Here is a 23,361-nt window from a genome sequence, read left to right as displayed (position 1 = left end):
CAAGGCAAAATACAACGATTAATAGTTTCCGCTGAATAAAAGTAGAAACAGAGAAGCTACAATCTCCTCTGTGATTCAATGAAAATTTTAATAATGAATGAATAATGAAGCAGGATTGTCTTAAAGTATACCACTATTTGAGAACACTATTAAAGCACATGTACCGGGAAATATAAGGAAACAAAGCAAGGCAAACACAAGTTGTCTTCCAACACAAATAAATATGATCTAGTGGTCAAGTTTTCACTTTCCCTTTTTTCAAACACAAATTGTCTTCCAACACAAATAAAAATGAGCTAGTGGTCAAGTTTTCACTTGCCCTTTATTCAAACACAAATACAAGAAGAACAAGCCTGTACTATTTTCCCTCTTTGCTTGCTAGTAAAGTACACGCGAGCTCTGCTTACGGAAAATGCTTGGACCATATGTGGACATAATCATATCCAACAAGAGGGAAAATTGCAAGGACACAAAGAGGATTGCTGGAATGAGGACTACTATGCCGAGTGAAATGAGTGTCAGTCCCCTTTTCTGACAAAAAACGAGGTAAAACGTAGCACCAAATGCTATCATCAGAAATGACAGTGAAAAGAATAGCATAAGGAGGCCTATAATTAATCTCTCTGGAAGTCGTTTAAGAAAATCCTCTTCTGCATATCTCGAGGTGAGGATAGACAAAAATATTAGCAGAGAGGTAACAGAAGAGTATAGACTTAATAAAACCGAATTAGCAAAAACCCTGAAGGCCCCTTCGTTGGAGAAGAGTGGAAAACCACTGTTTTGATTGTTTCCACCTGGCACAGTGATGGCTGCCGCAAATCCTACTGTTGCTGTTAGGGCTGCAACAAATATGCAGGAATTTGCAGTTCCTTTCATCCATTTCTCTCCATTCTTGACCAATTCTTTGTGTTCCTCAGTGAACATCATTTTTGGAGTTTTTCCGTACGAGTTTTTCTTTGTTCTGAAAGTTGGCTGAACAAACTTTTCCACTTCCTGCATAAATATAGACACCAAAATGGAATTGTTCAAACATTTTACAGGTAATGCTAAGGACAGTAGCCAAAAGCATAGATAAGTTTCCTTAATTAGTTGAAGCAGCATGCCTGACATTAATCGTCAATTGACATTTGATTATGGTGGTTTTCTAGGCGATTTGTTAATTTCTTAAAATAGCTTATGGTATGAGCTCTACTGTACCACTATAAACTATTTTGCATTTTAAGGCGTGCTCTAATTATTTCCTTCAAACAAAGTGACTCACAAGCATACCCCGAAAACCTAAAAACAAACGAAATTAAACAAGTTGGGGTCTTGAACCAAGTTATAAAGTTGAAGCTCATACCTGAAACCATTGCAATTCACGCTGCATTTGCAGAGCTGCACCAGAGAAAAGATTAAGGCGGCCAAGAGGTGCTACCTTTCCAGCCATATGTAATATATTGTCTCCTGAAATGTCTTCATTTGCTGTTACCAAATATTTATATGCACTTAACTGATATATAAGGTTAAACACCTTCTCATAGCGATTTGTTACTGCAAGGTGAAATAAGTTATGATTCTCAGAATCAACAAACCAAATTGCGGCTGGGTAGCGTTCAATAATTTCTTCTATGATTTCAGAAGTTCCTGAACTTGCTGCTGAAAGAAGTGCCGTTCTAAGTACTGGCTCCATATCCTCAGCGAAATCACGTTTCATAAGTTCCTCACAAAGACATTTCACAACATTAAGAGCCGCTTCATGCATCAATTCTGTTTCCCCAATTTGTCTGCTTGATCTTGCTGTAAACAATAAGAACTTTCTTAGAACATGATGTGGAACTAACAAATAGTACATCATGAGATGATAAATTTCTTAAGAAGATTTTATTCCACTACATCAAACTGTATTGTCAATTACACTAGTATAAAGTAGGAACAAACTATCACAAGAGTAACATAATAGTTCCCAAACACATGAAGTCATCGCCCATCTACTACTATTTTGCTCTTATCACAAGTCACTATTATTAACATTATAACTTAGATATTTTCTATGTCCAACTCCCTATCACGCGACTTAGTGCATTTGACAATCAGTTCTGTAAGCGTCAACACTTTCTTACAGGAATGTGATTACAAATCAGTACTTAACCTAATCAGGTACAGCAGGAAACTAGAAGTGTTTATTTTTTCAAAAAAGATGTTCTTAGTTTGAAGAGATAAGGTGTTTGGCCAAATTTCAAGGGAAAGAAAGTGTCTTTGAGTAGTAGTAAAAATTGCTTTAATTTTTTCCAAGGCAAAAATACACTTGTACAATATTTTAAATGTACCAAACTATTCGAACAGTACAGAGGAAGTCTAAACTCATGCGTTATCGACAACACATCTATGACCAGTCTCATAACATGCCCCCACTCTATGTATTTTGATCTTTTTTGATAAATAAGGAAATTTGAAATATATGAAGCCAGTATCAAGTGATTGCTGGAGAAATTGATCAGTTACGACCAAAGGTTATTGGATTTTACTTTTTACATTTTGATTAAAATGAAATTGAAAGACTTAATTAAAGTCTCTCATAATAAATATTTCAAATCATGTATCGACATAGAAACAATACTAGCAATTTAAAAGTGAATCTTTACACTCTTCTTTCGCAATTTGGCGCTCAAAAGAATATTTCTATTATATATAAATGTGGTAAATGGACGAACACAGCTTCCCATGGTTGTACCATGGGCTTTAAAAATTATACATACAATGAATGTTTGTACTATAAGTTATATAAATTGTACAGCTTAACCAATTATTTTTATACCCCACGTAGACATATGTCATAGTACTTAATATTTATTCCCTTCTCATGTATAGACATATATACTTCAAATTTAATTCTCCGACACATTTATTTCCTCCGTGCACTTTTATTTGTTCACTTTTGACTTTTTGTGTTCTAGCTGAACATTTATTCTCTTCTCATGTATAGACATATGCAGTTCAATTTTAATTCCCCTACACAAATTTATTTCCTTCGTGCACTTTAATTTGTTATAAATCCCACATGGATATATGCCATAGTACTGAATATTTATTCTCTTCTCATGTATACACGTGTGCACTTCAAATTTAATTTCCCGACACATATTTATTTCCTCTCTGCACTTTTACTTGTTCATTTTTTGACTTTTCACGTTTTTGCTGAATATTTATTTTCTTTCCATGTATCTATGTATGCACTTTAATTTTAATTATCCGACACATATTTATTTTCTTTGTATACTTTTACTTGTTCACTTTTAACTATTCACGTTATTTAAGAATTAATAAATGAAGTACTCCTTTCGTCCCATATTTCTTGGCCACATTACTTGACTTTTCACGTTATTTAAGAATTAATAAATGAAGTAGTCCTTCCATCCCATTTTCTTGGTCACATTACTTAACTTTTCACTTTTTTAAAAATTAATAAATGAAGTACTCTCTTCGTTCCATATTACTTGGCCACATTACTATACTTGACTTTTCATGTTCTTTAAAAATTAATATATGTCTATTTTTCTCTTCTATATTTTTCTTCTTTTCTATTTCTAATATATCTAAGTGTGAAGAGAGGACTAACACAACAATAAAAATTTGTACCACATGCTATATAAATGAGATGGATGTGTGGGCACACTAGGAGTGATAGGATTAGAAATGAGGCTATTCGGGATAAGGTGGGAGTGGCCTCGGTGGAAGACAAGATGCGGGAAATGCGACTGAGATGGTTTGGGCATGTGAAGAGGAGAGACATAGATGCTCCAGTGCAGAGGTGTGAAAGGTTAGCCATGGATGGTTTCAGAAGAGGTACGGGTAGGCCAAAGAAATATTGGGGAGAGGTGATTAGACAGGACATGACGCAGTTACAGCTTACCGAGGACATGACCTTAGATAAGAGGGTGTGGAGGACCCACATTAAGGTAGAAGGCTAGTAGATAAGTCTCGTTATCTTTCCTTATTAGTAGGCGCATTATAATTTCTTGTGCTCTGATTTATGTTATTATTTGCTACTTTTTGTACTTTGATTACTCTATTTTATCTGTGCCGCTGTCGTTATTTGCATTTCCATATCGCTTTGAATTCCTTGATTATCCTGTTTTACTGTGTCGCTTGCATTATTTCATTGCAATATCGTTTTGAATCTTTTAACCTTATCTGACTCCCTTTTTATGCTTCTATTGAGCCGAGGGTCTCTCGGAAACAGCCATCCTACCTTGGTAGGAGTAAGGTCTGTGTACATTCTACCCTCCCCAGACCCCACGATGTGGGATTTCACTGGGTTGTTGTTGTTGTATGCTATATAAATTGTACATTTTAACTAACTATATTTTTACCCCACGTGGTCATATGTCATAGTACTGAATATTTATCTCTTCTCATGTATACACGTATGCACTTCAAATTTAATTTTCCGACACATTTATTTTCTCCGTGCACTTATACTTGTTGACTTTTCAAGTTCTTTACAACAACAACAACAACAACAACAACCCAGTGAAATCCCACATCGTGGGGTCTGGGGAGGGTAGAATGTACGCAGACCTTACTCCTACCAAGGTAGGATGGCTGTTTCCGAGAGACCCTCGGCTCAAAAGAAGCATAAAAAGGGAGTCAGATAGGGTTAAAAGATTCAAAACGATATTGCAATGAAATAATGCAAGCGACACAGTAAAACAGGATAATCAAGGAATTCAAAGCAATATGAAAATGCAAATAACGACAGCGGCACAGATAAAATAGAGTAATCAAAGTACAGAAAGTAGCAAATAATAACATAAGTCAGAGCACAAGAAATTATAATGCGCTAATGCACCTACTAATAAGGGAAGATAACGAGACTTATCTACTAGCCTTCTACCCTAATGTGGGTCCTCCACACCCTCCTATCTAAGGTCATGTCCTCGGTAAGCTGTAACTGCGTCATGTCCTGTCTAATCACCTCTCCCCAAAATTTCTTAGGCCTACCCCTACCTCTTCTGAAACCATCCATGGCTAACTTCTCACACCTCCGCACTGGGGCATCTATGTATCTCCTCTTCACATGCCCAAACCATCTCAGTCGCATTTCCCGCATCTTGTCTTCCACCGAGGCCACTCCCACCTTATCCCGAATAGCCTCATTTCTAATCCTGTCACTCCTAGTGTGTCCACACATCCATCTCAACATTCTCATCTCGACAACTTTCATCTTTTGAACGTGAGAGATCTTAACTGGCCAACACTCCGCCCCATACAACATAGCCGGTCTAACCACCACTCTGTAGAACTTGCCCTTGAGTTGTGGTGGCACCTTTTTGTCACATAACACTCCAGAAGCTAGCCTCCATTTCATCCACCCTACCCCAATACGATGTGTGACATCATCGTCAATCTCCCCGCTGCCTTGCATGATAGACCCAAGGTACTTGAAACTACTTTTCTTTTGGATGGCCTGAGCACCAAGCCTAACTTCGACGCCAACCTCCTGAGGTGTCTCACTGAACTTACACTCTAAGTACTCTGTCTTGGTCCTACTCAGCTTAAATCCTTTAGACTCCAAGGTATGTCTCCAATCCTCCAGCTTAGCGTTAACTCCGCTACGAGTCTCATCGATCAGGACTATGTCGTCCGCAAAAAGCATACACCATGGCACCTCACCTTGAATTTGTCGCGTCAATCTATCCATCACCAAGGCAAATAAAAACGGACTAAGAGCTGATCCTTGATGCAATCCCATCACAACTGGAAAGTGCTTTGAGTCCCCTCCTACTGTCCTTACTCTAGTTTTGGCTTCCGCATACATGTCTTTGATCACCCTAATGTATGCTACAGGTACACCTTTAGCCTCCAAACATCTCCATAGGATTTCTCTTGGAACTTTATCGTAAGCCTTTTCTAGGTCGATGAATACCATATGCAAGTCCCTCTTCCTCTCCCTATACTGCTCCACCAGTCTCCTCACAAGATGAATGACTTCTGTAGTTGAGCGTCCCGGCATAAATCCGAACTGGTTCTCTGAAATAGACACGCCTCTCCTCACCCTCATCTCCACCACTCTTTCCCACACTTTCATAGTATGGCTTAGTAGCTTGATACCTCTATAGTTTTCGCAACTCTGGATATCCCCCTTGTTTTTGTATAGAGGGATCATTACGCTCGACCTCCATTCTTCGGGCATCGTTGCCATCTTAAAGATGACATTAAACAACCTAGTCAGCCACTCCAAACCTGCCGAGCTCGCGCTCTTCCAAAATTCTCCAGGGATCTCGTCTGGTCCGGTCGCTCTTCCCCTGCGCATCCTACGGACAGCACCCTTAACCTCCTCGACCTTAATACTCCTGCAATACCCAAAATCGTGACGCCTCCCTGTCTGCTCCAAATCTCCCAACACGATGTCTCTCTCCCCTTATTCATTTAAGAGTTTGTGAAAATATGACTGTCAGACTGTTTAATGAGAGTCTCCTCTACCAATACTTTTCCATGCTCATCTTTAATGCACTTCACTTGATCCACATCGCGCCCTTCTCTCCCGCACCCTGGGTAGCCTGAACAATTTCCTATCCCCACCTTTCTCTTCTAGTTCAGCATAGAGGCGTTCAAAAGCTGCCGTTTTTGCCGTCGAAACCTCCGACTTCGCCTCCTTCCTCGCTATCTTATAAAGTTCCCTATTCGTCCACGTCTCCACCTCATCCTTGCTTTCTATCAGCTTCGCATACGCCATTTTCTTTGCTTCCACCTTCCCTTGCACTTCTCCATTCCACCACCAGTCCCCTCGATGCCGACCACGACTACCTGTCGAGACTCCCAACACTTCTCTTGCTACAACCCTAATACAACTAGTCGTCCTATCTCACATACTGGTCGCATCCCCACTACTATCCCAGGCCCCCATATCCTTCAATTTCTCTTCCATCTCCAGGGCACTAGCCGTGGAGAATCAATAAATGAAGTACTTCCTCCATTCCATATTACTTGGCCACATTACTAAACTATTTTTTTTACTGAATATTTATTCTCTGTTCATGTATACAAGTATGCATTTCAATTTTAATCATTCGACATATATTTATTTCGTCCATGCACTTTTACTTGTTCATAAATGAAGTACTCAATATTACTAATGGTATACCCCATTTTAACCGGGTTAATTTAGAGTACAACATATTGGAGATTCCTATTTTTGCTTATTTTAAGGAGTCGCCATCTAATTTGTTATATCCCATATTTTGCACCTCCGGAAAATTTGAAATAATTGTGACAAGTTAGAGACAAGGCTATATTTTGATCTTATTTAGTATATATTACATGAGGAGATTTATAAATGATTTTTTTTTATTATAAGAATAGAAATTATTTTCTCATAAGAAAAGAAAATTATCTTTTTACCTTTTTTTTTTAAAAAATGAATGGTACAAAAATTTGTACTCTTGATATTAGCCTGGGGAAATTTAGAATTTGATGAGATGGAATTTTTATCCATGTCTTGATCTTTATGAAATATTAGTACATGTTTTGATTTTATAAAGTACGTATAATTTATTGATGATATATTGTTCACATTAGAAGATTGGATAACTAAGGGGATATTTTTCATAATACTAAAATAATAATGAACGGATAAGGACCAAAGTGCTAAGTGTAGAGTGTGATACACGTGTACAAAGAAAAGTACACTTATTGTGACTCATGGTATAAAAAAAAAATCCATAGTTTAAGTGAAGCTTACCATTTTGTTCCACGTATTTTTCTATGATGCATATATACACACATATCTTCGTACTTATGGAAAGAGCAACACAAAGTTGCTGAACCTCGTTTTCTTTCCCCTTTTGTAACTAAAGCACATCAATTTCAAAGTTATCCTATACGAATTATTGTTAAAGAATTCATAAGGTGCATTTAATTTCAAGCTTAAAAGCGGTTATTTCTCTTATGATTTCCCGATTTAAACATTGATTCTACCGGATCCTTGCACGTCAAAGATTACCTCATAGTGAAGTAATCTTGAAATTAAAGTGTTCTTGAGCTCTCGAGGTAAGATTCCATTTTATTTCAAAGTTTGTACAAATGTTTGGATGAGTGAAGTTGTGGGAAGGAGTTCCAATATATGTTGAAGTTCATGTTGGGTTTATGGACTATTTTGACCGTGTTGTTTTTGTGTTAATAGGCTGATTTCTTTATGTATGGGGTAGTAATCGATATTATGGTGGTGTGGCTGTGACATACTTTATGAAATTGGAAGAAGAAAATGCGACGCTGTAGTCTTATCGCATTTGTGGAGGTTTCGGGTGGAATATGATGTTGATGGGATCGTTGGAATATTTTTAGGTTGTTTGAAATGCTTTTGAATGATCTTGAATTAGTAATGAATATGTGAGCATTGGAATTAGCTTGAAAATATGTAGTGAATTGAGTGTTGATGAATTATGCAGAGAAGAAGGTTACTAATGTTAGAATATGTCTTAAATTGATTGTTGGTATTATTGAAATAATCGTGGGTATTGTGTTGATATTGTGGCCGAGTTAAATTCTCGGGTTTTTTGTTGTATTTTTGGCCGAGTTGAATTCTCGGGGATGTTGAATTTATTGGGGAGATGCTGCCCAAATTTCTGTAGACAAGTATGAATTTAAGATTGAATTCCTAAAGGCTAATAATTAATATTTGGTAATTGTAGATTTTGAAGGAAACGAGATTTGAGTTTGGACAAGCGTATAAAGCAACTAAGGTATGTAAAGCTTTGTCTTTCATTCTCTTGGCATGTCCTTGGTATAATAGGCTATGATTTGAGCCTCGGGGACGACTCTACTCTTAGAAATCCGAGCGTAAATTTGACCCTTATTCATTCAATATAATTGAATTAAGTTTCTTATGTTTAATTGAAAAGTAGCTTGAATATATGTAATTTTCACAAACGGAACCGGAATGCTCTAAAACTTTTATAGGTAACTCCATCAAGTCTGATGTTCGTAAATTTTTGTACGCCTCTTCGAGCTTACTCGAGGTGGGCCCACAATCTCCGTAATTTTTTGTATCACTCTTTTGGACTTATTTTCGCACGGCCTCCAAAGGGAACTTTTGATCATTATTCCGTTATCAAACGATAAACGTTGTGACTATTATAATGAGCCTTATAATGCCTTGTGATATGTATAACGATTGTAGGAACTTTGTTTTGATATTATCTATCGTGTCCTCCAAAGAGGTATACACACACACACACACACATATATATATATATTATGACTATCGTCCGATTCCTTCGTATTGATTTGTCGTTTGGATGGCTTCATTGAGCCTGGAAATATATTTATATGCATATGGTTTCTCATTAATCTTCTCGTGGACGCCTCAATATGTCTTTTCACTGAGCGTGGGCCAGGATCTGTTATCGTGCGACCTCCTCTGCATTGTTCACCGCGTCCCTCTCCCTTGCGGGCCGGGTTCTGTTATATGTATATGTATGATGATATGGGGCGGCGGCCAGGATGGCATATGATGATTCTGTCACCACGTCCCGCAATAGAGGGCCGGGATCTGTTACCACGTCCCTCACCGGAGGGCCGGGATCTGTTATCTGTGATCTGTTATCTGTTATCTATTATCTGTTATCTGTTTCTGCATATGATCCTGCATGTACGATTAGGGATATAAAAAGTAAGTATTTTTATGTTTTGAATGAGGTAAGTCTTCCCAGTACTTCTGATTTTGATCATGATTCTTTCTGTTATGCTTCCGTACTTTCGGTTCCGATTACAACTTTACTTGTTATGTTCCCTGCTTTACATACTCAGTACATATTCCGTACTGACCCCATGTTCTTCGGGGGATGCATTACATGCCCGCAGGTACAGACGCTCCTTTTGACACGCCGCCAACTTAGGATATCTGTTCTGCTGCTTGGAGTGCTCTTTTGTCCTGGAGCTCACATTTTTGGGTACAGACCTTTTTATTGTATATATTTTTGTATTTATGGCTATTTAGGGGTATGGCGGGTCCTGTCCCGTCATCTGATTATGTTATCTCTGTCAGAGGCCTGTAGACATGTATGTGGGTCATGGGTCACTGTTGGTCAGGTACGTCTGTGTGTTTTGTTGCGTATGTCGCCCGTGTACTATAACCGCCTTAACGGCTTATGTACATGTTTATGTATGTATAGGTTTTCGTGTGATTTGCCTTACAACTGTATAAATCTGTGCGTATTAAATCTGGATTAGTTATTTGGATGCTAACTATGGTAGGTAGGTATATGCGGGTGCCCAGCACAGGCACTAGTCACAGCCCACGGGGTTGGGTCCTGACAAAAGTGGTATCAGAGCAGTTTGTCCTCGGAGTGTCTACAGGCCGTGTCCAGTAGAGTCTTGTTTATCGGTGTGTTGTGCACCACATCTATAAACATGAGGCTACAGGACATCTAGGGTGTTACCCTTCTTTGGATCCTAGATCGTGCGTTAGAGCTGTGTTATAGGGATGTTTTCTTTTTTGACGGATTGTTATGTTTTCAGCGATGCCTCCGAGAAAAGCGACAACTGCCCAAAAGGGCAAGTTAGCAGCGGCCGGAGAGACTAGACGGGCTCAGAGAGTTACTCGGACCCTAGCTCAGATTATGCATGACACTGCGCCCCGGCCAGCAGGATCTGCTACGCCATCATCATCAGAGGAGTCTGGAGCAGCCGCCGCTACCACTAAGGATCAGGGGGCTTCTTTACCAGTAGCTCCAGAGGCTCCAGCGCCTGAGCCCCCAGCTCCACAGCCAGGAACAGAGGACAGAGCTATGAGAGATGCAGTCCAGTTGCTGACCAGACTGGTGGCAGGGCAGGTTTATATGCACGTATTTGGAAGCGATCGTGTAGACAAACCTGATAGTTCGAGGGCCCGTGAGTTCTTAACGTGTAATCCTCCAGAGTTCTTCGGGACAAAGCTCTAGGAGGATCCAGAGGAGTTTATCAGAAAGATGCAGCGTACGTTACGGTTGATTAAGGCTTCTGCGACCGAGTCAGTTGAGTTGGCTTCATATCAGTTGTATGATGTAGCAGCTAATTGGTATGAGTCCTAGGAGTTATCCAGAGGCGACGGCGCTCACCCAACAGTATGGAACGAGTTTACTGAGGCTTTTCTTGGCCACTTTCTACCTCCGGAGTTACGGCGGGCTAGAGCCGACAAATTTTTACTATTGAGATAGAATGGCAGAAGCGTCCAAGATTATAGTCTGGAGTTTGACTCATTGGCCAGATATGCACCTGCAATGGTAGCTACTATGACTGACAGGATGCACCGGTATATTATGGGGTTGGACCGTTATTTGGTCGATAGTTGTCTGGTGATGGCCGCTCAGCCCGGGATGGATATTGCCCGTATACAGGCGCACGCCCAGGGTATAGAGGACCGGCATAAGGGGCATCCGCCCGACGGGAGTCCGGACCGGAGGCAGCCCAAGAGGGCCAGATCAGCGGGGTATTCTGGGGAGTTTCGGAGTAGGTACCCTCAGCAACAACAGTCTAGTAGGCATTCTTCCCAGCCGGCACAGAGTACGCCTCCACAGTTCCCAGGCAGGATATTTGATAGCCCCGGGTATTCAGGAGCAGGCCAGAGCTCCAGGGTTTCAGGGTCACAGGCGGACAGGGGTTCCAGTCAGCCAAGGTCACCCAGGACTCGGTGCTCTTATTGTGGGAAACCTCATCCAGGGGAGTGTTACCGTGCCACGGGCGCCTGTTACTTTTGCGGTAGTCCGGACCATATTGTGAGGGAGTGCCCGTTTAAGGGTGGTTCAGGTGGTTCAGCCCAGCTCACTGGGTGAGTTGCTAGCTCGTCTTCTCCTTCGGTAGCCATGTGCCCTGCGGGGCAGGGTACGTCGACACCAGCAGGCCGCGGCAGAGGTCGTGGTGGAGTTCCCAACTCTAGCGGTCCTTCGAACCGCATCTATGCCTTGACTAGTCGACAGGACCCGAAGGCCCCACCACACACGGATGCAGGTATACTACTATTCTTTTTCGTAATATAAGTGTATTGACAGGTTTAGACTCTATTTTGTGATATATATTTTTTTCCCTTCTAGTTATTAATAGAATTGGGACAAAACCAGAATGGATAAGACCGTTGCTCGGAAGGGTACTCGGACCCTTGCTCAGATGATGCGTGATATTGCGCCCCGGCCAACAGACTCTGCTACGTCATCATCATCAGAGGAGTCTGGAGCACCAGCCGCTGCCACTAGGGATCAGGGGACGGCTTCACCATTGACTCCAGAGGCTCCAGCGCCTGAGCCTCTAGCTCCTCAGCCAGGGGCGGATGATAGGACGTTGAGGGAGGCCGTACAGCTATTGACTACTTTGGTAGCGGGACAGGCTCGCAGGCGCGGGCTGAGAGCTGATGATGATAATGACAGGCGAGACAACCTGAGAGTTTGTGACTTTCTGACTTGCGGTCCCCCAGAGTTTTTCGGGTCTAAGCCCGAGGAGGACCCCCATGATTTTATTCGGGGGATGCGGCGTTCATTAGATTTGGTCAGGGTTTCAGAGACCGAGTCCGTCGAGTTGGCCTCGCACAGATTACGAGATGTTGCTGCCAATTGGTATGAGTCTTGGGAGTTGTCCAGGGGTGAGAGTGCTTCCCCAGCTACTTGGGATGAGTTTGTGACTGCTTTTCTCCGCCACTTTTTGCCCCCGGAGTTACGGCGGGCACGGGTTGACAGATTTTTACAGTTGCGACAGGGAGGTCGGAGTATTCGTGAGTATAATTTGGAGTTCGATTCTTTGGCTCGATATGTGCCTGTTATAGTGGCTAACATGGCTGACCGGATGCACCGGTACATGATAGGGCTGGACCGTTATTTAGTTGACGGCTGCATGGCGGTGCCATCGCAGACTGATATGGACATCGCCCGGTTACAGGCTTACGCGCAGGTTATGGAGGACCGGCACATAGAGGATCAGTCGGGCAGAGATCGTGATAGGAGACCGCCCAAGCGGGCCAGGTCAACGGGGTATTCTGGTGAGTTTCGGGGGGGGGGGGGGGCAGCCCCAACAGCAACATAATAGCTATCCTTCTCAGCTGGCATAGAGTGAACCTCCACGATTCACTGGTAGGAGGTTTGATAGCACAGGGTATTCAGAAGCTGGTCAAAGCTTCATGACTTCAGGTCTTCAGATGCACAGGGACTCAGGCCAGACGAGGCCATCCATACCACAGTGCCCTCGATGTGGCAGACGCCATCCGGGGGAATGCCGCCGCATTACCGGTGCTTGTTTCTCTTGCGGCCGTCAAGGCCATACTATGATGGAGTGTCGATTTTGGGGGTGGTGCAGGTGGTGCAGCTCAGCCTATGGGATCAGTTGCTGGTTCTTCTTCTTCAGTTGCCATGCGTCCTATGGGACAAGGTATTCCGACACCAGCAGGCCGTGGAGGGGCTTCCATTTCTGGCGGTCCTTCAAACCGCTTATATGCTTTAGCTAGCAGACGGGATCAGGAAGCGTCGCCAAATGTGGTCACAGGTATACTATCGATTTTCTCCCGAGATGTATATGCATTGATAGGCACAGGCTCCACACTGTCATATATTTCTCCCTTTGTTGTAAATTATGACGAGTTTATAGTAAAAAGGAGTAGTAGTATGATTAAGATGAGAGTACAGAGGAAAATGAATTGTGACGGATGCAAATGTATTGGTAAGATAGGCTGTGAGGTTGTGAAGGATAAAATTGACCAGGAAGGGTGAAAGGTTAAGTATGCTTAGGCAACACTAATGTAACATTCGAGGACGAATGTTCTAAAGGGGGGAAGAATGTTATATCCATATTTTCATACATTGGGACGTTTTAAACTAAACGTGACAAGTTAAAGACAAGACTATTTTAAGATACGGAGTAGAGATTTTAACTTCCGGTTTCGTTTCAAGTCATAATTTAACTACAATTTCGTTTGGCATTGATATATTAATGGAAAATTGGGATTAAACTAACCATAAGTGGGATTGGGAACAAAAAAATCTGCCCATATTTTTTTTCCATGTGTAGCCGTGTAGATTAGTGCCATGGTCAAAAGGTTATTGACCCAAGATTAGTGTGGTACACATGTCCAAGTCTTGTGGGGAATACACATAGTGAAAAATCTGATTCACTCCACAACTTACTACATCATTTCAACACTTACAAGTTAAGAACACATAGAGAGAGAAAGGGAAACTCTTGACCTAGAGCTAGCCGAGAGTGAGGTCCAAATTTTCTCCAAATAAAATCAGTTTTCTTCCTCAAATCAACTCCTCATTTAGTGTACAAGAATATGTAGTAGTTGTTGAAACGAAACAAAGAAGTGTAGCACCTCAATAGTGTTGAAGATTCGGCCAAAGTGAAGAACAAGATTGTAAGGTAAGAATGCTTATTGTTCTTGTGTTTCATGACGATTTGAATGTATAGTTCATGCATGTTGTTGTTGGATTGTTGTTGTAGTTGAAGTAGAGAGTTAGCCATGAGTCTTGGTGAAGTCATGGTTGATTTCATTTTGCTTGTATTGTTGATGAATTGAGTATATATCAACATAGGTAAATGAACAAAGATTGTAGAAGTTTGTTTGTGATGTGGCATGTTGGATATTGGACTGTTTTTCTAAAAATTAAAATGAGTCGTGTGTTGAAGACTCTGATGAAATCATGTTTAATCTTCTTGTACATGTATTGGAAATGGATTGAATGTGTTGTAGTTTGGATAAAAGGATGAAAATCATGAAGTTGTTAGAATAGTGTTGAAGCCGTGTAAAGGGACTGTTTTAGGGGAGATTATGGACTGTTTTGTGTCACATTTTGATTGTTGTTGTTATGGACATTGTGGTGTATTGTATGCATGTTGAATATGTGAATTAAGGTGTTAAAGAAATGAATTATGTTGAAGCATACAAGCAGTCCAAAACAGTGGACTGTTTTAGTGCTAGAGGTGTATTTGTATGTGTTGAGTGTTGATTCTTGTTGTGAACGTTTAGTGAAAGTGAAGTGCAATGATTCAGGTCGAAATTGGAATGATTTGTAGGCTGTTATAAGAATGGAAATGATGCTAAAATAGTTCCAAGAATCATGAAAGTAATGTCATTAAACATGTTGTTGTTGTAAGGTTTTAGTGTCGACAATGTAGCTATTTGCGTACGAATTTGGTGATATATTTATCGTGTGACCGCTGGTCGTATTTTACTGAAATTATATGAAATGAAGACATGAAATAATGTGTAAGAATCATATGTGGTTTGCTTGGTATGTTCGTAAACGTTTGCAAGAATTCCGGGCACCTTTATGTTGATTGGGTAGGGACTGTTTTGGGCGTGTTGTGGTTAGGAACTGTTTTGGAAATGTTGTCTTCTTTAAATTTGAAAGACTAATGATAGTTAAGAATATATATTGTATTTACGTTGTTTGGGTTGTTGTAAAGTTGTTACACGAAAACGTTAAGGCTACGAATTATTAGGAGTAACTTGAGAATGTAATAGCCGTATGTGAATCGTTATGGAATGTTGTATTTGGAATGTTATGTGGGATGTTCGGATTGGTATTGAACATATGATTATTGATGTTGGATTGGTCGTATGTAGTTGGTTTGAATGCGAACGAAACGCCGTTTAAACGTTAGAAAGGGATTGTGAGCGTCAAAATACGTATTAAATTCCCTTGTAGACTAATTGTAGTTCTTCATATCTTGATATAGGATAAGTGGTTTTGGGCAGCAAGTACAAGTTAGAATACAACTAAACGCTAAAGATATGTAAAGCCTATTCCTTTTTTCTTTTGGCATGTCCTAGACGTAAGTATGAAATGATATGAACCTTGGGGTAAATTCTACTCTCTAGTTCTATGCATGACTTATGATTCTATATTTCCTTAATGCTATTGTCACAAGCCTACAATATGAATGACTAATGAATAATGTATGAAAGTTCCTACTCTTAAAGAATTGCACAACTAGAGGCATACTTGACTTTCAAAAGCTACACCATGTTAAAGTGATACATGTACATGAAATCTGAAACGCTTCTTGTAATAGTTTGTAATGAGGCTTAAAATGAACTGAATATGAATATTATCTTGACACTTTAGAGATGGTTAGTTGCTTATCCATTGAGTCTCAAAAGATGAATTGCATATATGTGGTTGCTTATTACTCTGCTCGTGCTTACCGCTATATCCTTCACTGAGTCCCGGGCCAGGACACGTTCTCGTGCGCATATTTACTATATTAATCACCAAGTCCCTTACTAAAGGGCCGGGACACGTTATATATATATATATATATATATATATATATATATATATACATGATATGATGATATGATGACATGATGATATGGAGATGCTGGCCAGGAGGGCATATTCCCTATTACCGAGTCCCTTTTAAAGGGCCGGGACACGTCTATGTTTATGTTTATGATGCTATGATTTTAATTACTGAGTCCCTCATTAAAGGGCCGGGACACGTTATATATGTTATATACAGAATGATTATGCAGCTTTGATTACAAAATTCTATAACGATTTTGATATGAGAATGATACAGATGAAATATGTCCAAAGACAAGTTTTATGAATTTCTGATTGTTGCATTGGGTCCTACATACCTTGTCTCCTTATGAGTCTATTACTACATTTCATGCTTTACATGCTCAGTACATATTCCGTACTGACCCCCTTTTTTCGGGGGGCTGCGTTCATGCCCGCAGGTACAGACGCTCGTTTAGGAGATCCGCCAGCTTAGGACACTTACTCGGCTATTTTGGACTGCTCCTTTGTTCCGGAGCCTAGCTTATGGTATAACTCCCTTTTGTTGTATATGTATGTGTTATTCGGGGTACGGCGGGGCCCTGTCCCGCCATATGATTCGTTTGGTCTGTTTAGAGGTCTGTAGACTTATTTGTGGGTGTGTGTGCCTACTTCTGTATAGTTGTGTCCATATGATCTCTTTCGTTATGGCAGCCTTGTTGGCTCGCACATGTATATGTTTTTCTGTTGGCCCTGTGTGGCCTTTGTTGGAATTTGCTGTGTACAGGGTTATTTTGGATAGTCCGAAAAACAAAGGTAACTCTGCCGAAATTTTCTTTGAAAATCTTATAAATTTGAAACACCGCCTTGTCGGCTTCTGTTATATACCTGGATGTGTTTGATATAATCTGAGGCAGCATTTGATATTTGTGTCGGTATAAGTCATTTGTTTGCCACTCGGATTTGTGATTGTGTTCGGGTGCCCAATTCGGGCACTAGTCACGGCCCACGGGATTGGGTCGTGACATCTCCCTTGCGGGACGGGTTCTGTTATATGTATATGTATGATGATATGGGGCGGCGGCCAGGATGGCATATGATGATTCTGTCACCGCGTCCCGCAATAGAGGGCCGGGATCTGTTACCACGTCCCTCCCCGGAGGGTCGGGATCTGTTATCTGTGATCTGTTATCTGTTATCTATTATCTGTTATCTGTTTCTGCATATGATCCTGCATGTACGATTAGGGATATAAAAAGTAAGTATTTTTATGTTTTGAATGAGGTAAGTCTTCCCAGTACTTCTGATTTTGATCATGATTCTTTCTGTTATGCTTCCGTACTTTCGGTTCCGATTACAGCTTTACTTGTTATGTTCCCTGCTTTACATACTCAGTACATATTCCGTACTGACCCCCTGTTCTTCGGGGGCTGCATTACATGCCCGAAGGTACAGACGCTCCTTTTGACACGCCGCCAGCTTAGGATATCTGTTCTGCTGCTTGGAGTGCTCTTTTGTCCTGGAGCCCACATTTTTGGGTACAGACCTTTTTATTGTATATATTTTTGTATTTATGGCTATTTAGGGGTACGGCGGGTCCTGTCCCGTCATCTGATTATGTTATCTCTGTCAGAGGCCTGTAGACATGTATGTGGGTCATGGGTCACTGTTGGTCAGGTACGTCTGTGTGATTTGTTGCGTATGTCGCCCGTGTACTATAACCGCCTTAACGGCTTATGTACATGTTTATGTATGTATAGGTTTTTGTGTGATTTGCCTTACAGCTGTATAAATCTGTGCGTATTAAATCTGGATTAGTTATTTGGATGCTAACTATGGTAGGTAGGTATATGCGGGTGCCCAGCACAGGCACTAGTCACGGCCCACGGGGTTGGGTCGTGACATAATTGATTTTAAAGGTGAATTAGGGCACCTATTTATTAACTAAGGCAAAGCTAACTAAACCTCCGTTAATAATCTGCTTAATCAGTATGATTTTAAGTAAGAGTTCTATATTATCCTAAAGGAAAGGGGTTAGGCATCCTCTAGGATCCGTTAACTACGGTTGGGGGCAGGGGTGTGTTTAATTTAATCCCTTGGGACCCCTCAAAAGTGTTCACAAGTGTAGCAATACTCTCTCTTGAAAGTACATAAACAGAAGAAAATACTATTGCAGGTGATAACATGAATATAGTATGAATAGAACCAGAATGATCTAACTGCTGCCGAAAACTCCGTTGAGTCCCACTCCAAAATGCAGAAGGTTTCCCAGCCATCAAGCTCAAAAGGGATTCATTATTGTCACCACAAAACTCTGCCCGGGCCAAACCAGGATTACGTCGAACCAAATCTAGCAGCAAATCTGTTTAATAAAATCCTCAAATTGTCATCCAAATTACAATTTTTTCGTACAAAAGCCACTAAACTATTGGTTCTAGAAAGTCGCTCAACTTATCGATATTCTCTCTGATGGCTGGAAAACCAACTAAATTTCTCCGGAAAACCACATAAGCAAGCCACAATACCATGTTAGCTCAAATTACCTCAAATCTATTTCTTTTTATCATAATTTTCATGCAAATTACACACTCACTAGCTAAAGCCTAACCTAGCAAGGTTCATTCTTAGCTTAGCTTGCCAAAATTTTCTACTTCTCTAGAAAATTACCAGACGATATCACTGGGCACAAAGATTTGCATTTTCCTCATTTTAAGATATGCAACTTTGGAAACTGAGTGTTTACAGTTAATTACTCGAATCATAAAATGATCATATTTAGGCTAACAAAGATGCTATTAGAATATCTCCTCTTCTCCTCTTCTGTATGCTCTAATCAGTTGTTAATCTTTTCCAATATAAGGATTAAAACAAAAAAAGAACGCCTAAGGATTTACAAAGAATTATTTCCAACTTGTTAAAACTCCTTCAGGAAGGGGAAGAGAAAATATTTGAAAATTCTCTTCACCTTGAAATTTATTTGCAAACACAAGATAAAAATTATTTTCTGCACTTCTGTTTTTCCTCTTCTTTCCGTTCATCTTGAACAAATCAATTGAGAGAATGAAAATTGAACTTTTCGTTTTCTCTTCCATTCAATAGCTTCCATGTAACATGTGGTAATGTGATAATTATTGTGGGATTGCACTTACACATTGATTATTATGTTGCTTTTGTTCTAATGAATATTGAGGGTGAAAATCTTATTGAGAAAGTAGATGGCTCATTTCTGATATAACGGTGTTACTTCTGATGGATATAAAAGAACTTTAGTAAAAAACTAGTCATCTGCTAAAATATTTAGTTCCATGGTCTTATATTGTTAAACGTTAACCATTAGAAATGAAGGAAACCCTTATATTTGGAAGCATAATAAGTATGTATCTCACCGTAGAATCCAGCCTCTACTAGCAGATGGAGAAAAAGTGAAGCAGCTGATTTTTTAGTTGGCGGGGAGCCACTCAAGTCCCTTTCCATATCGTCAATCAAAAGTAAAACCATCTCCTTATGACCATACCTAGCAGCCTCTATGATTGGATATGGCCCAACACCTTCATTAAGAGCTCGCAAATTCGGTGGGAGTCCCATTTCAAGTTGTAATAATTTCCTGGCTGCCTGCATGTTCCCAACCGATGCAGCCACACAAAGAGGTGTATGACCATCTCTGTTACGCAAAGTCAACAGTGGGCTAATCATTGTTGGATCACGCATCAGACCATCAAACCACTTTCCAGCACCAACAAGTACGTGAAGGCCGGTATCCCCTGCTCCTGTTATCTTCTTGGACATGGCTTCAACGAGAGATTCAGCAATTTGTTCAGAACCATGTTGGTCGCCTCTAAGTAATGCACGGTATAAAGGCAAGCATCTCCACAACTCCTCCTTGTCGATTCTGTCTGTTCAAGTATAGCCAATTTATTACGTGACACCATTTGACTTGGCATGTGACACAATTTGAAAATTTATGATCTAAGGACCCATTTGGCCATACGTATTATTCACTTTTTTTCGGAGTATTTTTTCACTTTTTTCAAAAATTAATATTTGGCCATGAAAATTTAAAATACAACTGAAGTTGTATCTGGAATTTAAAAAACAACCAAAATTTATTTTTTACTTTTTTCATAATCAAATCTTGTTGAAAAAGTACATTTTAACAATAAAATATTTTTTTAAAATACTATGGCCAAACACAACTTCAACTTCAAAAATTCTCAAAAAAAAATGAATTTTGTTTTTGGTTTCTATGGCCAAAGGCCTACTAAAAAACCCCTTAAATATTTGTGTGACTATAAATTATTTCATTAAAGATAAAAGGAAAAATATTTATGTAATTATAAATCATTTTATTAAAAATAAATTAAAAAAATTATAATTAAATTGTTTTTGAGCATAAAAATGTGACATTTTTTTTAAACAATTTTTTTTAAAAAAAGCGTCACATAAATTGGACAAATAAAGTACAGTTAGGAGGAAATGTAGAATGATGAAAGAGGAGGAATAGCTTTTTACCAGGACTGGGCGATTGGTGATGAACATTACTGTTGCTTGTGCTGGCTTCTGCTTGATGCATATTTTTCACTGTTGGAGTCAAGCTGAAGCAAGCAAGTGCTCAACCTTCTCACTTCTGACTTCTGATGACTACTGGATAGTAGGGGAATCTAGTACCACCCATTTCTCAGGGATTTATCTTCACTTCTGATGACTAGTGAATAGTAGGGGAATCTAGTACCACCCATTTCTCAGGGATTTATCTCTTCAATTGGCCCATCAAAGTTGTCTCTTGTTTAAGTCCTTTTCTTTTTCCCCCCTTCCTCTCAACGGTTTCCTTACCATTTCCCTTTTTCAACATTACCATGTATATTCATAACTAGTAAAATACGTGGAATTCTCCAACATATCATCCAAGTTGGAAATACTAAGAGGACCGAGTTGACCAACAAGTTCTATAGCAAATTAAGAAATACATGACTTGAACACTGGTCAAGTATATTTTTATTTTCTTTTCTGCTATATCAACATCCACTCTTCTAATATAGTTATAATTAAAATAATTTTAAAAAATAAGATGAGGTCCACGTAAAGAATTAAGAGATAAACAAAATTAAAGTGAGGTCCACGTGAAGAAGTAGGAGATAATTGTAAAAAAAAAAGGTGAGATCCACGTGAAGAAGTAGGAGACCATTGCAAAAAAAAAGGACATTTAAATAATGATAATAAATTCAGAAAATGATAAAGGTATGTTTAGAGAAAATTTAAAGAAGAGAAATTCAGAAAAAAAAAAGATATAAAGATTTAAATTGAACACAAAAACCGCTAAAGAAGTCATAAAATCAAAAAATTTAAAACTTATACCTTTGGGTGAGGATAAAAATGCACTAATTTTAGATACATATGTTTCACACAAATAATGAGGAATAACGTCAAGAAGACGAAATATAGATGGTCAAGAAACATATACACATATTTTTCTAAAATTATGAAGTTGATCTATACTTAAAAATTTAAGACTACAACATATGCTAATACATGAAAGTCTTTTTCAGTGTTGTTGAGTAGAAAGAGAAGATAGTATGAAACTCGGTAGGAGAAGGTGTATTTCAAATCTTTCAATTGGAGAACCAAACCAGGAAAGTCATATATGGGAGAAGTGGACTAAGTAAAATAATTTATTGATATTTTCAATTAATTAAATTATAATACTTTCTATAATAAAAATTCCATAATTATATTACTAAAAGGTACTCTCTCTGTCCTAATTTATGTGACATAGCTTGACTAGGCACAAAGTTTAAAAAAGAAAAAAAAGATCTTTGAAACTTGTGGTCTAAAATAAGTCATAGATATTTGTGTGGATTAAATTATTTCATTAAATATAAAAGGTGAAGTTTCAAGTAAAATGATTTCTAAACATAAAAAATATATCATTCTTTTTTAAACAGACTAAAAAAAATGTGATATTATTTTTTGTATTGGGCCCGTACTAGCACGGACTTTCATCATCTAGTTTATTAATAAGAACAACACATGTACTTCCTCCAAAGTCTAAAAGATATTTTTTTTGAAACAGTGACTATGTACAAGGGCTTTATTCTGTCAGGTTGGAGCAAAAAAGACTAGCACAAACATGTCGAGCTAACATAGGATTTGTAGAGCAAAAAGACTAACACAAACATTCTCCTTATGGCCATTGTTGGAAATATAAGGTGGCCCTTAATAATATCATAGCGCACAAACATAATGAAAGATGAAGATAGACATTAATCTCACTTCATATCATTAGAAAAATTTCATTCTTACGTGATATCACTACAAGGAAGACTTATATAGGTGCTAATAGAGTATTCTAGACTCACACCTATTAAATCCATTCACACACAAACTTGAATCTGACCGCATTGATATTGTAAAAGTCACATAGATAATACATAGGGTCATGCACCTAAGATAACTAAAAGACATTTGAATCTAGACATTTACACATTTAAGTTTACTACTTTCATCAGCCATATCTAGCTGCGCTTATGATCGGATATGGCCATATCTCCAAAAAAACACCCACATTGTTTGTATTCCACCCTCTTTAATCCTTAGAATATAATGAGCTCAACAGGTATCTTAAAGTAAGGTACCTGTGTGCTCACACGAAAGTGCGAGGAAAAGGAGAGTGGAATGTCCTACTAATCACTCATAGCAGCAAAAAATTCTCATACTTTGTTGCCGATAATTGGACTAAAATGCCCCAAATTAAATAGGTATTAGAATTTGAACACTCTTTTTGAACCAAAAAATAAAGGCCAAGTAAACACACTTTTTGAACCGCAAGGAGTAGTTAAATAAAAAAGACCTCCTAAGTTCATTTGGGCTACTTGCAGGGTTTGTCCTACAAATGGACTGGTCTTTAATTCTTTCCCTTCAAAATCGAACTTATACTTATAGGGCATAAATTCTTTAAGGGAATTGGCATAACTTGTGATGCGTAACTTATGCCCCTCCACGCATAAGTTCCATTTTGAGGGAAAAAATTAAAGACCAGCACAAAATAAGGGACAAAGTGCAAATGACCCGCTGAAATGGGCTGAGCAACTAAATGGACGGATCAATAACCCACCCAAACTTGCATGAATTGGGCGGATTA

At 39.2% G+C, this 23,361-nt stretch overlaps 2 protein-coding genes across 4 annotated transcripts; one reads left to right on the top strand and one right to left on the bottom strand.

The window, feature by feature from the left end:
• Positions 1–191: 191 nt before the first annotated feature.
• On the bottom strand, positions 192–21,155 carry LOC132614849 (ankyrin repeat-containing protein ITN1-like). Of its 2 annotated transcripts, XM_060329400.1 has the most exons (5): positions 20,736–21,146; positions 19,613–20,119; positions 18,433–18,588; positions 1,343–1,779; positions 192–993 (listed from the first exon to the last, which is right to left on the bottom strand). In XM_060329400.1, exons 1-5 carry the CDS (start codon positions 20,794–20,796, stop codon positions 379–381), a joined length of 1,776 nt encoding a protein of 591 aa, XP_060185383.1. In that variant the 5' UTR covers positions 20,797–21,146; the 3' UTR covers positions 192–378. The 2 variants fall into 2 exon arrangements, with proteins under 2 accessions (XP_060185383.1, XP_060185384.1); XM_060329401.1 differs by lacking the exon at positions 18,433–18,588 and having other exon boundaries at positions 20,736–21,155.
• Positions 7,276–17,559, top strand: LOC132616042 (uncharacterized). Of its 2 annotated transcripts, XM_060330649.1 has the most exons (3): positions 7,276–11,967; positions 12,051–13,485; positions 16,688–17,559. In XM_060330649.1, exon 2 carries the CDS (start codon positions 12,079–12,081, stop codon positions 13,027–13,029), a length of 951 nt encoding a protein of 316 aa, XP_060186632.1. In that variant the 5' UTR covers positions 7,276–11,967; positions 12,051–12,078; the 3' UTR covers positions 13,030–13,485; positions 16,688–17,559. The 2 variants fall into 2 exon arrangements, with proteins under 2 accessions (XP_060186632.1, XP_060186633.1); XM_060330650.1 differs by having other exon boundaries at positions 7,276–13,485.
• Positions 21,156–23,361: the final 2,206 nt, after the last annotated feature.

The sequence above is a fragment of the Lycium barbarum genome, chromosome 10 (assembly GCF_019175385.1).
Source record: "Lycium barbarum isolate Lr01 chromosome 10, ASM1917538v2, whole genome shotgun sequence".
NCBI classification, from domain to species: Eukaryota; Viridiplantae; Streptophyta; class Magnoliopsida; order Solanales; family Solanaceae; genus Lycium; species Lycium barbarum.
Note: the sequence above shows the minus strand (reverse complement) of the source record. Positions and strands in the feature narration are given on the sequence as shown.

Bases quoted from the DNA above. Each gene is read 5' to 3' on its own strand.
- LOC132616042 (XM_060330649.1), top strand. From the start codon at position 12,079: ATGGATAAGACCGTTGCTCGGAAGGGTACTCGGACCCTTGCTCAGATG.
- LOC132614849 (XM_060329400.1), bottom strand. From the start codon at position 20,796: ATGCATCAAGCAGAAGCCAGCACAAGCAACAGTAATGTTCATCACCAA. The intron at 20,120-20,735 runs GTAAAAAGCTAT...ATACTTGAACAG, and splicing joins TCACCAATCGCCCAGTCCTG to ACAGAATCGACAAGGAGGAG. The intron at 994-1,342 runs GTATGAGCTTCA...ATATTTATGCAG, and splicing joins GTGAATTGCAATGGTTTCAG to GAAGTGGAAAAGTTTGTTCA.